This window comes from Pleurodeles waltl, chromosome 5 (genome assembly GCF_031143425.1).
Source record: "Pleurodeles waltl isolate 20211129_DDA chromosome 5, aPleWal1.hap1.20221129, whole genome shotgun sequence".
NCBI classification, from domain to species: domain Eukaryota; kingdom Metazoa; phylum Chordata; class Amphibia; order Caudata; family Salamandridae; genus Pleurodeles; species Pleurodeles waltl.
Window position 1 is genome coordinate 579,508,154 of NC_090444.1, and position 17,139 is coordinate 579,525,292.

The following is a 17,139-nucleotide window of genomic DNA, read 5'->3' on the forward strand; positions in this document are numbered from 1 at the left end:
ACATTCTGCCGTCCAAGGTACAACAATACCTAGGAGCCACAATAGATACAACAAAGGGAATAGCCACTCCAAGTCCACAAAGGGTTCAAAATTTCCAAAAGATTATACAACGCATGTATCCAACACAAAAGATACAGGCGAAGATGATATTACAACTACTAGGCATGATGTCCTCATGCATAGCCATTGTCCCACACGCAAGGTTGCATATGCGGCCCTTACAACAGTGCCTAACATCACAATGGTCTCAAGCACAGGGTCAGCTTCTAGATCTGGTGTTGATAGACCGCCTAACATACCTCTCGCTTCTATGGTGGAACAACATAAATTTAAACAAAGGGCGGCCTTTCCAAGACCCAGTGCCACAATACGTGATAACAACAGATGCTTCCATGACAGGGTGGGGAGCACACCTCAATCACCACAGCATACAAGGACAATGGGACGTACATCAAAGAAAGCTGCATATAAATCACCTCGAACTACTAGCAGTTTTCCAAGCATTAAAAGCATTTCAACCAATCATAACTCACAAATACATTCTTGTCAAAACAGACAACATGACAACAATGTATTATCTAAACAAACAGGGAGGGACACACTCGACACAGCTGTGCCTGCTGGCACAAAAAATATGGCAATGGGCAATTCACAACCACATTCGCCTAATAGCACAGTTTATTCCAGGGATCCAGAATCAACTTGCAGACAATCTCTCTCGAGATCACCAACAGGTCCACGAGTGGGAGATTCACCCCCAAATTCTAAACACTTACTTCAAACGTTGGGGAACACCTCAAATAGACTTGTTTGCAACAAAGGAGAACGCAAAATGCCAACACTTCGCATCCAGATACCCACACAGGCAGTCTCAAGGCAATGCCCTATGGATGAACTGGTCAGGGATATTTGCGTACGCTTTTCCCCCTCTCCCTCTCCTTCCATATCTAGTAAACAAATTGAGTCAAAACAAACTCAAACTCATACTGATAGCACCAACGTGGGCAAGGCAACCATGGTACACAACACTGCTAGACCTATCAGTAGTACCCCACGTCAAGTTGCCCAACAGGCCAGATCTGTTAACGCAACACAAACAACAAATCAGGCATCCAAACCCAGCATCGCTGAATCTAGCAATCTGGCTCCTGAAATCCTAGAATTCGGACACTTAAACCTCACACAAGAATGTATGGAAGTCATAAAGCAAGCCAGAAGACCATCCACTAGACACTGCTATGCAAGCAAATGGAAAAGATTTGTTTGCTATTGCCATCATAATCAAATTCAACCATTACACGCGTCTCCAAAAGATGTAGTGGGTTACTTACTACACTTACAAAAATCAAACCTGGCCTTCTCTTCCATTAAGATACACTTAGCAGCAATATCTGCATACTTGCAGATTACCCATTCAACTTCACTATTTAGGATACCTGTCATTAAAGCATTTATGGAAGGCCTCAAAAGAATTATACCACCAAGGTCACCACCCGTTCCTTCATGGAACCTCAACATCGTCTTAACAAGACTCATGGGTCCACCCTTTGAACCTATGCGCTCTTGCGAAATCCAATTCCTAACATGGAAAGTCGCATTTCTCATCGCCATCACATCTCTCAGCACAAGAAGCTACAGTAGGTCAAGCCATACTAAGAACCTTATTTCAGACTACTTCCACTCCTACAGGCTGAGCCACCGCTTTGGGGAGATAACTGCTTACTAGTCTATGCACAACATGTGTATCTACAGCGACAGATGCCATCGAACTGAAAATGTCACTTACCCAGTGTACATCTGTTCGTGGCATCAGTCGCTGAAGATTCACATGTGCCCACCCACCTCCCCGGGAGCCTGTAGCCGTTTGGAAGTTAGCTTCAACTTTGTACATTTGTAAATATATTAAATCTTAGTTAGGTACATACTTATTCACTCCATTGCATGGGCACTATTACTAACAAACAACTCCTACCTCACCCTCTGCGGGGAAAACAATCGAAGATGGAGTCGACGCCCATGCGCAGTGGAGACAAAGAGGAGGAGTCCCTCGGTCCCGTGACTCGAAAGACTTCTTCGAAGAAAAACAACTTGTAACACTCCGACCCAACACCAGATGGCGGGCTATGCACAACATGTGAATCTTCAGCGACTGATGCCACGAACAGATGTACACTGGGTAAGTGACATTTTCATATTGCAGCTTGTACTCCAGTCAGTATCTCCATTGTTCTTCTCCTGAGAAAGTCAGTCTCACACACATTACACATAAAATGTTGCATTCACAGGAACATCATCTTCTAGCAGTTCTCATGAGAAAGCTCCTGTTATGAGCTAATTTAAACAATACAATAGAAACCACAGTTTAACTCTCTAGGACAGCCATTTTATTAAACGTTAAGAAATACCGCTTCTACATTAGGCCGGCAAACTAGGCCAAGACATTCGCTAAGTTAAGGCCTACAATTAATAGAACTAAAACATAATACATAACCCTTAATATAATGTATTACTACATTAGTCAAACATATATTCAACATTTCATAATACTAAATCATTGATTAGTACATTTCATTAACATTGGTGGCCATTCCTCGTAATCACATTTTCAAATGCGTGCATTATTTTTCGACGTTATTTTATTTTCTACATAAAGTTATTATTCAGAATACATAAACACTCATTAATAATTTGTATTAATACACCTGCACCTGTACACAGCACACGCACTGTCTTGCACTACTGCTTCCATGTATTGTGCCACTACAGGCACCCACACTCTCAGCACACACATTTCCTTAGCGTGTGCTGCACAGCACTGTAGTCTTTCTCTATTGTGCCACTTTGAGGCACAGATACACCCAGCACACGCATTCACCATGTGCATGGTGCTCAACACTACATCCTTCATAGACTGTACCCCTTGCAAATACATATACCCAGGAAATGCACTCAGCACACACGAACTGCAAAGCACTGCCCTATTCCTGTCACCACTCCTTTGCTGTGCTGAACAGCACTTAACATCCAGCTGATATAGGCAGAAGATCAAGTTAGGCACACAGCAGCAGAACTTTAAAAAGTGAGAGAGCATGTAGGCATCACTCCTCGACAGAAGTCAAAAAGGACTTGTTCACTCTCACTACACAGAATACTGCCACAACCAAGCTTGTGCTTCTTAATTCCTGGTGAAGGCGGTAGCCTTTCACCACTTATGAGGGTAGCACTTTTGGTGCCCCTCCAAGTCCAACAAGACCGCAATCGGTGAGGCAGACTTATATCATTGCACTGACACAGGATCCGTTCTTGCCTGTGACAACAACAATTAGTATTAGGGATCCAGAAAACAGTACAGTTGGGCATTCAGGGCAGGGGTACATGCCCATTACTGTGAAGAAGTGGTGTAACATAATCCCCCGCAGCCCCTGTTGTGTGCGAGGGCCCCCGTGCTCCGGAGGCCCCCTCATCAAAAATGGTAGGTGGTGGGCCGGGGAGGAGATGCCCTCTCAATGTACTTTGGAGGGGGTACACCTCAAGTTTTGTTACACTACTGCTTTGAAGAGGTACTTTCCATTCTGGCAAGAACCATAACTTGCCAATTTCAGGGTGGGGTTGTTTTTATTTTGTAACCATAACTACTCTTTATTTGTGTTTCAATGAGATTTCGGAGTTTTTTAAGGATTTTTCTATGTATTTTATTTTGACTAAAATGAACCACAAGGCTTTTATAATTAGCAAAATGCAAATGCAAACAATAGACACATGAGTCAACTTGGGGAGCAGCCCGAGGTGGCTCTTGATGCTCGTGGCAGCTGTAGTACCGATGGTTGCTCTAGTGGCTAATAGAATCAAAGTGCAGCATACAGGAAGGACAAGAGCAACAGCTATTGTCAATCGGTGGGAGCCACCAGACGTCTGATGCACACCCCTAAACTTGGTGCATAGTTAGTGTTAAAGCGCAAGTTGGAATAGGTAACTGTACTACACTGGTTAACTAATACAAAGTGCAAGGTGCAGGATCGAGAAATGCCAGCAGACTTTTACAGGCAACTTCAGCTGTACACAAGTAAAGCAAAAGGCGGCACGAAGACCCACCTACAGTTCTCACCTGAGGCCAGCATTAGCAGTAGCAGAGGGGCCTGTGGATTCTTGACCAGTGACTGGAGTCAAACTGAGCAAATCACAGGGTGGAGAGTGACAGCAGACATTGTTCCACGAGGAATGGGCGTGGCAGCTTAGCACTGTCACTAAAACAAGCACCTGGTTAGCAGTTTACACTCAATAAAAGAGCTAGCATGGGCAGTGGTTCTACTGGCTGAAAATGTCTATGGGCAAATTACAATCTGGTAAAATAATAAACTTAACCAGCGCTAGAGCCTTAAACAAGCCTCCGGGAAGCAGTTTGCGTTCAGTAAATGAGCTAGTGCAGGCTGCAGCTCCAACTAACCAAAGACCTGCAACCTCATTACCCCATTGATGTAACATCTTACTCAAATAATGTATTTATAACCCACTTTTCATTCTTTACTTGAGACTCGAAAATCACCTCCATCATTGGAGAGAGAATGATCTGAGGTGTCACGGCTCACTGTGGATTCCAATGCTATCGTCAGAGCAGTTCCAGAGAATGCAAATAAGCAACTGAGTGAGTCCAAAGTAGGAATGGGTCAGTGACACGCAAATAGAGAAAGAGCAGAGCCTTTTTGAGCTTGGTAGTTGTCCACACCTGCCCTCAATGAATGAAATATGCTTGCAATATCTAAATAAGGGCCACAGATGCTCTTGTGAATGGCTCAGTACAAGATACATTGAGCTGACAAAGTACTACAATTTGCTGATCTTTAAAGTAAAATAATTGTTCAAATACTGAAATAATTATTAAAGCGCTTGAAATCAGACAATCTAACAGGATCTTTCTTTATACCCAGCCTGTCTTGACTTTCTAGGGTAAAATGATGAGTTACAATAAGAAACAAATTCCTTAATGAGTAAAAGTTTATTATTTTCATGTGCGTCGAATGGCTGCATCTATTTTTCATCCGCGGAATAAAAGATTAGCTACTTTTTTGGGAGTAAAATGCTGGTTAATGTTTTCATTTTTAATAATTTTGTTTTGTCTGCTTTCTACATAATATGTGCCATTTGCCCTTTAAAATTATTAAAACACTGTGTTCTTTACATAATTAATTAATAAGTGACAGAATAAGTATTCGCCTACTGCAACACGCGGGCAAAACAGGAGTGCTCAGTATTTTAAAAGGAGCAAGTTGAACTGCACTGAAATGAGCCTTGTTTATCTATGTAAATTTGCAAAAAGGCAAGGCGGTGGTACGGAAACGGATGAGTACAATCCTATTTGAAGTGTTTAAGTGGGCCCTTGGTAGTCAACGGATGATATTCAGGCTTGGAAAATCTGTTTTGTGTCTACAAAGTATGTTTTTAATAATATTTAATGAAATAGGAATGATGCTGCTTTTACAGAAGTAATCCACGCCTTCAGTAGCAAAATAGTCTGTGTTAGAAATTGGGTTTCTGGTTGGCAGAGGTATGCACCCTACCCAAGCAAGAATCAAAATCCTAGTCAGTGTACATTAGGTACACACCATAAAATAACCTGTGCACACCCTCCGGTCGCTTGATACAGAGCAGACAAGCTTAACTTAGGAAGCAATGTGTAAAGTATTTGTGCAACACTTAAGACAGTAAAACAGTAAAAACACCACACAAAAATATACCACACCTAGTTAGAATAGAGCTTAATTTAATGAACAAAACAAGACCAGAATGACAACACTCTAATAAGTAGAAGTTGAGATATGAATTTTTAAAGAATATCCTCCAATATAGTGCATAGAAATATAAAATGCCAACAGGCGCTATCTGGTCATGCATGACCAGGTCAAATCTGAAAGTTTAGGCCGACCGCGATGGAGGGTGGCTCAGATACAGGGGCCAACCTTGTACTGCTGGAATCAGTACCTTGGTTTTGGATTGCATCTTCACCAAAGGAGTATTCGAGGGGCGATGAAAGGAGCAACTGAGTCGTGCATTGTTGTCGATCTTGGTGATGTGGGCGATGCATTTGTTCTGAACCTTGCTATCGGGGATGGGTCACTGCCAAAACCCTTAGGTGTAGGTGATGTGTCGTCATCGAGCTGCAGCCGCACAGTCAGTGATGCAATGTCTCCTGAAGCGGCGATGCACCGGCATCGAAAGACATGCATTGGTTCCAACCGGAGCAATGACAGTGATGCATGGATATTTGAAGTTGCAGCACATTATACCCACTTCCAAGGGCCCAGGACCGGATTGGCACCACTTGGTAGGGCAAGACTTGCAATAAGCACGTCCAGGTACTGTTGCAGGTTGTTGGAAGTCTTTTGTGCCCCTGAGACCTTAGAAGAACTAGAGGCAAGCCAGCAAGCCCATAGAGTCACTCTGGGTTCAAGTGAGATGGGTCCAGTCCTTCCTCAGCAGGCCAGAGGGCAGCAGGGAGCAGTGGAGCACAGCAGAAAAGTATTTCTTCCAAAGCAGCATTCCAGAGTGGCAGTCCTTGTACCAGCATAAAGTGCTTTTTCCTGGCAGAGTTCTTTATGGGTCCTTAAGGGTACTGAATTGGTAGGGTCAGATGTCCAGTTCTTATACCCAGTTGTCACTTCGAAGTGGGGTTGATTTCGAAGTGGGGCTGTGAAGTACACAGAGGTCCTCCCTTCATGTCTTGGCTCCTTCTCTACAGGGGATAAAGCAGTCCTTTGTGTGGGAGCAGAACACTGCCTATTCAGGTGTAAGTGTCAGCTTCTCCCTCCCATCCTGCCCAGGATGGCCCATCAACATGCAGTTGGCTACTCAATCACCCCAACCTTTCCTTTGTGTGAGGCTGCATAGAAGGAATGCAGGAAACCGGCTGTCACTCCAGCCCCCACGTATTTTGGAGACAGACAGGCCGCAGGCACATAGGGCTTTGCTGGCCACTGGGGATGGCCCTGCGCAATTTTTCAATTGCTAGCTGCATAAAACTAAGGAACCGCACTGTTAACTGTTCTGATTTACCCTTGAGGCACATTTCCACCATGGTATTACAGGTTTGAATATTTAAAAGTCTAAGTTTATAACCATAGAGAATATTTTAATGAACAAAACAACTCCAAAACGTCCAAAATCCGATAGGAGATTTTGAGTCTGGTAGCGGTGGAGTGTAGGTTAAATACACAAGTCAGATTGGTCCTGGTCAAAAAATTACTTTCATACTTAAAAAATTTCAGAGAAGGGAGCTCTTTTTATCAGCGGAGACTCGCACTCGTAAAGATACTACTCGTAAATCCCTTTGTGAATAGCAAACAATTGTAAAATTACACAAACGTATAACTACTTTTGTGAATCAGTGCCGTAGTTCTCTATCTTTAAATGATGCTTTTCTTGATCTTTTTGTATTGCAGCTGCTGACCTTTCACTATGAGCGATGTTGGAAGTATTACTGTCTTCCTGGTGGATGGGGAAACTTTGGTGCTGCCTCTGAAGAAGAACTTCATTTGTCTCGAAAATTGTTTTGGGGCATCTTTGATGCACTTTCTCAAAAGGTAAGTATTGTTATTGTGTAAATGTATAAGGAGGACTTTTCTGCCCTGTGGCCTTTTTAGTTCGATATGGTGTTTGAGGTATTGTTTGAAGTTTAAAACTCATTTTTATACTCTATTGTCATTTATCATTTTTTGTTATTTATTTCGCAGAATTTTTTGTCTACAAAATATGTCATTTGAGTTTATTAGGTTACAGGAGACATGTGTGAATTAATTCCGAGATCTTGTAAGCGTCATACATGTTTGCATTTTATTTTCAAACCTAAGGCGCCAATTTAGTATGTGTACACGCTAACCAGTCGTTTTTTTGCACTTGTGTTTCAAGTTCATCTTCACTTTCACAGACTTCATCTTCATCTTCACAGACGAAGGACTGCGAATGATAGATTCTCATTTACATTCCATGATGGCCGACATTTTGTTTAGGGGGAAAAAAAGACTTTTTCCTCTTTCGAGGTGTAATATTGCACCTTTTATTGAGAGTCTCGTGATTACGTCGTTTTTTAAATAAGTGAATCATTGCATGTATTCCACACTATTTTAAAGGCAGGGAGGGCTCGCTGAGATCAGTATTAAAACATGGTGTATTAATGCTGGGCTTACTATGCACGTTTGGAAAATACTATTGTGTATGGCATAAACAGACTGTATATTGGCTTCTTTCTTAAATGGAACATTACATCTGTTTTGGATCAAAATCTGCGTTTCATGAGCACTGAGTCATTGTAATAATGAGTTTGATAATCGTTTTTAGAAAGCATTTCAAGTCGCTATGACGGAGATCATTAGTAAAGCAGCATTTCATAATGAAACATTAAAGCCTCGAGATGTGTTTAATTCCAATTTGAGGTTGTTGGGTGCGGCTCATATTCCAACAACTGGAGCGAAGGCAACACCTGTCAACATTGTGGATCCTGCACCCAATTTAAAGGTAGAAAATCACTGGATTTCTGACTGTGGAGCTACAACCACCTACACCTATGCAAACCATTGACCCTGCAGTCCATTGTCCACTGGACTGTAGCATTATAATGAAGGTCTGACTGCCCTATTCAGGAGAGGGTGGACTGGCATACAAAGCAACATTTCAGAGCCAGGGAAACGACCAATAGCCCTGAAACACAGGGAAATATTCCTAGTGAATCAGAAAGTTAGATTTTCAGGTTTTTTTCTTAAACCATTCCCCTTCTCGAAGTTAATTTCTGAAAAATAAAAAAGAATGGTCAATGGGACCATAAAGCACAGAGTCTACTAAGCATTCTGCCCTCGCATTCATGTTGTGTGAAAAAGGCAATGTTGAAGAGTGTGAGTGCTGTAACAGGGTGGGCATGAAATCACAGCGTGCAGTGCAAAGAGTGGTATTCGTTGGGAGCATGGTTGTAATATAAGGCTCCCAGCTTCTGGTTAGCAGAGTCCAACCGTTACAGCCACTCCTATGGATTCAAAAGAAGAAGAAGAAGGCAGACACATGGTTGGGGGGGGAGTTCAGGATCTCCCTTTTAACTCCAGCCAACCAAATGCTTAATTTGACTCAACCCCCAGCTCCCACCCACGAGGTTTCACCTCACTCGAGGATGGATTGGCCAGTCTTGGTAGTACTGCACTGAGAGAGCACTCACTAAGGTTCCTGCAGCCCTGCTGCCTTGGGATATGGGTGGTGGAGAGCTGGACACAAGACATTTTGAGATCATAAACCGACTAGAAATGACTACTGGGAAAGATTGCTGGTGTCATGACTGGGCCACAAAACGTTTTTCAGTCTTCAGGAGCACATACTCCTATGTTCTGCTGTTTTACACCTCAGAGCTTTTTGGGGGTAAAGATGATTAAGCCCATATAAGGACCTAAAGGCGTAATGTGGTGCTACCTCCAGAACTTTAGCAATCAAAGATAATGTACCCTGTAGACATGTCTGTACACAAGGGAAACTTCCCTCATGTCCTGAACCCTAGTACATGCTTACCCGGTCCTGAAAGGATGAAAGGTTAGCCTACAACCTTTTTTTCGGTAACAAGACCCATACCAATGTGCTTCATCATTTTTCTTCTGCTATAAGCAGAAAGGTGCGCTTAGGCTTATTCTTCTTTACAAGAGCCTAAATGACTATAGCCCTTACTTATTCTTGTTATTTAACGGTTTCTTAATAAAACATTATTGTTTTTGAAAGCCTATCTGTTTGGGCATTAGGGTCTTTATCTGTAACTGTTTTTGGTTATGCTTTCTACATAGCAATTCACCCGTTGCAAACTTTATATATATATATATATATATATATATATATATATATATATATATATATATATATATATATATATATTATATTCTTGAAAGCATCATCCTCTTTCAAATCATTCAAGAAATCACTCAGTAACTACAACCTCTCCAAAAATGGCTTTCTTCCAAGGACCTGCGGAGCTATCCTGGCCTATCTAATATCTACCCCACTTCCAGTTACAGAAACATTTGTCAATAATGTATGACCACATATGTGCCACTTACCAGTCCATTTGCTCCTGTTGTCATCGTTGGTTTATGTATCCGCTACCCAAAGTTACTATAGTACATTGTTTTTTTTAAAAATGCTTTACCAGTGACAAATACATCGAAATGGGAGAAATGCATCTTAATAGCTTCATTAGGTATTCGTCCTCCTTATCTAGCCAAGCACATCCACCATCCCTCTTCGTAGACCATGATTCCGAGTTGATTAGTATAGGGCACACAGGAATGCCAGGGGCAGAAATATTTCTTTCTGACCAGTATTCCTCCCACAGTATGTGCAATTCTGTGTTTGGATGGCTGGAATGAGAAATAACGTGGCACTTTGATTTTCTGGGCCCTTTCAGGCATGTTAATTTCTAAATACAACCATGCTTCTGGGTACAGATACCTTCTGCGGAAGCACAGCGTGTGGCGGATAAGTTGATGTCAGAATCAGGTAGAACAGTATCTCCCATGAAGACATCGCTCTGCCTAAATTGGAATCTGGTGTAAATAAAGCCTGTCCATTTTGAAACTGTCACCCAATTATGGAAACATTGTTCTTGGCTACATTGGATTATGCAATCCAGATCAAGTTAGAGTGATTGAATGGTCATGAAAGTGTAGTGTTATCAGAATAAAATGTATAATTATTGATATTTGTAGCAAGAAGGTTTAGTATAAACTATGTTTTCAAGTATCTCCATAAAATGTATTGTTAATAATTCTCAAAAACGAAATAAGACTTGATACAATAGAAGTATTTAAGTAGTGCTATATGTAAAACGTATCAACTCAATGCAGTTATTGGGTATATATTACACACCGTTTACTATTTAGAGACCAGTCTAGAATGTTCATCTGTTGAGAGGCAAACAGATGAGTTACTAAATAAATGCATCCATAATAACTAATTTCGGTGTGCACAGCATAGACCTGGGAAAGCTAGATTCTTGCCACATTTTCAGGATATCCATATAAAAAATATAGAGATACTGTTACTCTTAGTAGAGATGTGCAGTTGTGAATTGCTATCTCAATAAATATGCACAAATCCATCCCTGGGCCCTGGTTACAAATCCCTGAGATATATGATGGTTTGATTTGTTTCACAGATACGATTTTTCTTTATTTTCTGTTTTTCAACACAGAAATATGAGCAGGAGCTTTTCAAGCTGGCCTTACCTTGCCTAAGTGCAGTTGCAGGAGCTTTGCCTCCAGATTATATGGAATCCAACTATGTCAGTATGATGGAGAAACAGTCTTCCATGGATTCTGAAGGGAACTTCAACCCACAACCTGTTGATACCTCAAAGTAAGTTCCCCTTCCCTTGTGTCGCACAATTAGGATAATACGGTGTTTCCTTGTCCAAGCTAATCTTTCTTTCCTTTCTGATGTTTATTTAAACAAACATTGATAATTTCGTATAGTGCTCACACTACTTCTCAGCTGATTGAAAGCAAAGTTTAAGCTAGCTGCGCATTAATTTGGCGTTCATGAGGTTATTTTTTCCTTAGTCCTTCCAATCAATTGTGTCATCTATGAATGAGCCAGGGTCCTAGGCAGGTGGCTCTTAGCCCCTTATGGACTCCTGTTACATTTTTCTCAAACCAGAAGTGTAAGAAGAGGAGATACCAGATCTGTCAGCCTGGTGAGTTTAGTGATGTGCCCTAAAATATTGTTGCTTTACAGCTGAATGATAATGTTGTTGTGGCACTCCAGTTTTGGGCTTCTGCTCAGCTGGTAGAGCATGACAGTCTTTCTCAGGTCTCCTTGGCTCCAACCATGCACAGTTGCATTCCATGTTACTACAAGATTAGTATTTTATGGTGAGATCAGAAGTATAATTAGTTTGTGGTACAGACACTCCCCTCTTCATAAAAATATTTTTCTTGTGAAGCAGAAGGCAGAATGTTGATTGATTCCGATGTTCCCTTGCTTTAGCAGGGATATCTGGAGGGTCTTTGCTAGTATTTGGCTGTCTGATGGGAAGATACGTCCATTAGGAATCTCGTGTGCCTAGTCACCAAACCACTGTAACGTGTTGTCACTACATATTAGTGTCTCACATATGCTGTAGTCTCAAAGTATTTTTGTACTAACGAGTACATGGGTAATACATTGGAATAGTGCTAGGAGTTGTATTGCTCAGGGCAATGTTGCTCTCTGTCAAGCATTTAGCCCATTGATTACGTTTTAAACAACTGTACGTGCAGATGCCTATATACATTTTTTAAGTAGGTATTCACTTATTTGCCCACTGGTGCCACCCACTTCAGCACTGGACTCCCCACACATCTATCAGTGGCCACTAATAAAGTGCAGTGTGCATGCAAGATCTCTTTTCTTTAAACGGGAGTTCAAGGGATTCTCCCCTAGGAACCTTTTGTTTATAAAAATGTGCCAAAATACTACATTTTGCTTACCAATTTTCACTCGGGTTTTCTAATAAATCCACGGCCTGTGTACAGGCCCTCGCTTTTACACCATAGTGCTTTGTTATTTATTAGGGGCGTGAAAAACAGACACGTCTGAGTAATCATAGATTTTAGAAGTATAATTATCGGACAACAGTGAAATATATGAATTGGGTCAACTGTGAGCTTACAGTAACTTCATAAAGACTGAGATCCAAAATTAAATACCTTCTTTGTTTAAGGGAATACAAAGCAGAACTATTCTCACAAATATTACCCTCTCTCCAGACATTCCAATACAATGATGCCATAAGTGCTTAAGGATAAGCACTTTAAATTGAAACAGTTATGGCAACACATTAGATTGATGATTGTTCTGTGTTAAATTGAAGGTGAGTTTAAGCCACAACTTACACTCCAGTTATCTTTAGTTCCAAGCTCCTTAATCTAATTTTTTAGCCCTTCTTTATCCAAAAGGCAGCCTCCTTACAGCTGCTGAGCTACGAAATAGTCAAAATAAAAGGCAACTCAGGAAATTTAAGTGTTCCTGGCTTCCTTTTACGAAGAGTCTCCTGAAAAAGTTATGGCCGATCATATCCCCACAACATAGTTTGACACTCGTAATCTTTTTTGTACCTTGTATACTTTTTCGCACTTCATATGAGAACATGAGGACCTTGGGGTTGGGTGGTGACCACAGTCACTACAGGACACAAACTGGCGGTAGAAAATGCAGTGATGTGGGTGATGCAGGTGTGCCAAGGAGAGGGAGGAAATGCTAGGGTTTACCAGCTGCCACATGCTGCGCTTTGATGCCAAGGGCTCATAAGGCAATGTCAGTGAAACTGTACCATTTGAATAGCCAGCGTGGACAGGGTGCTTAGGCGGCATGCATGCAGTTGGAGTCCTGCTGCTCAAGAATGAGTACACCAGTCATGATGGGTAAGACTCCCACGTTGATGCAACCTCACCACGTGTCACCTGAGCCCTGCAAAATGGTTGTACAGACAGCCAAAACGCCCAGAATATTTTTCTGTGGGATTATCAGGCAGCCAGGACCATTGCCCATAGGAAGAGTCTCTGCCCCTCAAACCACCTACCAAAGAATGCTCCTGGGCCCACAAGCACCCACCGGCACAATTTAGCAACTGCGTAAATGCATTATACCTAAAACATATGTAATTCTGAGCCTGTTTCTTTACACTCTAATGGAAATTAACTGACACATTTATTTTCTTTTTTTTAGCATTATGATTCCTGAAAAGCTGGAATATTTCATTAATAAATATGCAGAACATTCCCATGATAAGTGGACAATGGAGAAGGTAATCCAAATTAAAATTCATAATAACAAAGTTGATACCTTAATAACAAATGGCACAAATGATCTTGAAGTTGAAATAACTGTTATTATACATAATGGAAAATATATAACTTGCAAGTGCATGGGTTTTACACAGTATGCGGACAAGGATTCTACTCATCCTTCCTCCCATTCCTTTCCCTCCCCTGGCCCTGCTCTCCTTTCCCCTCCCCTCCATTCCTCTTTTTTCCTCTCCACACCGGAGAGTAATAAACTGCGTCAGTCATTAAACAAGCTGCACTTCTACATTTTATAGTCCATTTCCTGGAAAATAATTAATTTGCTGGTAGCATACGCATCCTGTGGAAGGTGCATTTAATCTCTGTTGTTATGAATGAGTCACCCGTGGCAGTAATGGAGACCCTCTTTCACCAGCAGTGTTCTTAACCCACCTCAATGTCATTTGCAGATACAGTGAATATGTATGAGCTGGCCAAGTCTATGTATCATATGTATTTAGCTATCAGCTGAAAGGACTGTGTGAAGCGCCATAAGTTGTCTTTTCCGTAATGCATAGGTCCCTTTTAATAATTAGAAGTCTACAAACTTCCCCATTTGGGTAAACATGAGAATCTACTTTTTTCTCAAAATGCGTGACAATTTTCCAACGTAGTCCTACTAGTAAAACATATTAAGACCTATTCATAGAGGTGAATTTGGTCATAACATATGTTTAGAGCTGAATTTACCTGTTTTGTCACCTCAGAAATTCACAAACAGATTCCTGGCAGGTCTAAACCCATCTTGTATGTCAGAAATCCCTCCCACTAGTGTGGCGTTTTCTGCTCCTGAAAATCCCACTCAAAGGATGGGAAAGTGGTTATTTCAAAGTGTGGTTAACCTTGAAGTTTGTGAACACCCAGAGACATGTTCATTTATGGGCATTCACTTCTCTCTTTCCCTTTCCCTCCTGGGAAACAGTAAAATTTTTATTCTAGTTATAAACTGATGAAAATCCTGTCACGGTGAGAAGAGCTCACCTCCACATTTTGTGGGGCTGTAAGGGAAAGGCTTGTGGCACAGTGAATGTTTTCCCTGCTGAGAAAAAAGGTGTGCATTTGCAGAAGGAAACCTATTTCCCTGTCTGGAGTTTTCCACTATGGAGAACTCCTTCACAGGGGTGGCTCCTTTGCTACAGTGAAGAAGCATCCCCCCCCCCAGCCAAGAGTCAGGAGATGGAAAATAAAACAATAGTTTCACTGGGAGGGGCGGGGCAGGGCCACAGGAGGTGGGAGGGGGGAAAAGGAGATCGTGCACCTAAGTGCGCATGTGTGTTTGGCCAACCGCCTCAGGCCGGCCAAAAACACATGCGCACTTAGGTTTCACCAGCCCGGCTGTGTTTAACAGCCGGGATGGAGAAACTGCACAGGCCCCAGGGCTGTGTCTGAGCTATGTTTAGTATGAGAACAGTTCTAGGATTGACGGGAGCCTGTGCTGGTGTCCCAGTGAATGCTGGGACACCACATGGAGGGAAGAGGAGCTCAAGGTGGCAGGAGACATAGACGGCTGTAAGGTACGTTTATTTTACATTTTTTTATTCCCCCCCCCCATCTCCTCCCCTACCCCTCCCTTTGAGATTTGCAGTGGCTACCGCTGCTCCTTCATTACGATCCGATTCGTGCTGTGCGATGTCACATGAGCATCCCAGAAGTAAGGTTGGAAACTTGCCTCTGGTTCAGCTTTCCGGTTGTACTTCTGTGAATGTTTTTGAATTCAGAATTCAAAGTCAGAAAATCACTTCCAGGTGAAGGCAGAGGTTCTTTTGTTTACTGTAGATATTTCAATAAATGCTTCTATATTTCCAACTAAATCAATCCATATTTTTTAAGTTCCCATGACAAGTAAACTTTTATAACTAGGTGGTAAAATAAAGCTGCTCCATTTCTTCAGTGATTTAAAATTACGGTCATTCCAAAATGTGGCATAGACCATGACTTAAATTCCCACATGCAGTGATCACTTTGTGATATAGACCCCATTGTGGATACCCGGGCTTCATGGCTGTGTTTATGCCTTGTCTGATGCTTTGGTCACATTTTTCAAGTACCTATTGGAAGAAAGGATATGTGCAATATGCCTTTATTCGAAGGGTGGTTACATTGTTTATCCTTCTGTATCATCTTGCTTCCAGTGATGTCTTGGCACCCATTCTACAAGCTCTATGCTACTGCTTTGAAGAACACCATTTTAAGTGTCACATTGGAGCACTTTAAAGACATAGGAAGAGGGTGACTCTCCTACCAAATGCCCAGACCCTTTCACTTTTCGTCTGAGTTCTTGTTCAGAACTATTTCTGAGGTTCTACTTTAAAACAAAGAGTTACCAGGTACACATTTGGTTTATCTACTTCTGAGTCTTCAGGCCTAGCATTTCTGATTAGAGGGACAAGTATGCACAGAAATCAATTTGGGAAAACAGCATCAGCTGTCTACAACAGAACCTGGGTTTTCAGTGGACCCTCTTCCTTCAGCAAAGGAGAGCGACCCCCATCCATTACTAAGTTCCCCACCCATTGCCTCCCTTAGAATAAGCTTTATTTTTTCCCTAGTGTTTGAAAGGTGGTAACTGGTCCTCAGAGGTCTACTATGAGTGCTGATCCACAATTGCAAGAGAAGATGTATACTGCATACACTGCTGGATCATTTCTCAGGGATATTTAAGCATGGTTTTCTTAAACTTCATGTGGGGTTTGTGTACTCATATGTAATGGAAATCATGACAACAAACACGCAATATTTGGCTGATCTTGCTTTTTACAGCTGTGAGAAAGGGCCTATTTTTGACATGGTTATCCCCCCACTTTTTGCCTGATGTTGATGTATCCTAGAAATTGTAGTGGCCAGGGCCCCTGCTACCCAGGTTTCCTAGGCCAGAGCACTTTCCCTAAATCTGTTGTGATGCATTGGCACAATTGGATACAACCTTAGCTATCACTATAGGTCCCTAGTAAGAGGGCACCTATGTGCCCAGGGCATGGGGTACTATGGGTAGGCCCATGAGGACAGCAGCACTGATTGAGCACTCTCTAGGGCCATGCATCCAGATGAACCCAGCACTACCATTGCAGGCTGAGTGTTCTGGTGCAAACCTAAAATACAAACTTGACATGGCACACTGCCTGTGTGCCTGTCCACAATACACTGCATTTACTATGAGTAAGACACCCCTCATGCAGGCCTTACATCCCTGAGGCAGGGTGCTCCATATTATATGTGAGGGCATAGCTGCATGAACAATGTACTCCCACTGTGTCCTTGCCAAATCTGGGACATAGTGAGTGAACAGAGCAGCCATTTTAATACA

At 41.9% G+C, this 17,139-nt stretch overlaps 1 protein-coding gene across 1 annotated transcript in view; it reads left to right on the top strand.

Moving 5' to 3' along the window:
- RYR2 (ryanodine receptor 2) overlaps positions 1-17,139 on the top strand; it is a 2,714,825-nt gene that overhangs the window by 1,779,395 nt on the left and 918,291 nt on the right. The window contains exons 51-53 of the mRNA XM_069234403.1: positions 7,434-7,574; positions 11,207-11,370; positions 13,720-13,798. Coding sequence (XP_069090504.1) covers positions 7,434-7,574; positions 11,207-11,370; positions 13,720-13,798 — 384 coding nt within the window. The remainder of the gene's footprint in view (positions 1-7,433; positions 7,575-11,206; positions 11,371-13,719; positions 13,799-17,139) is intronic.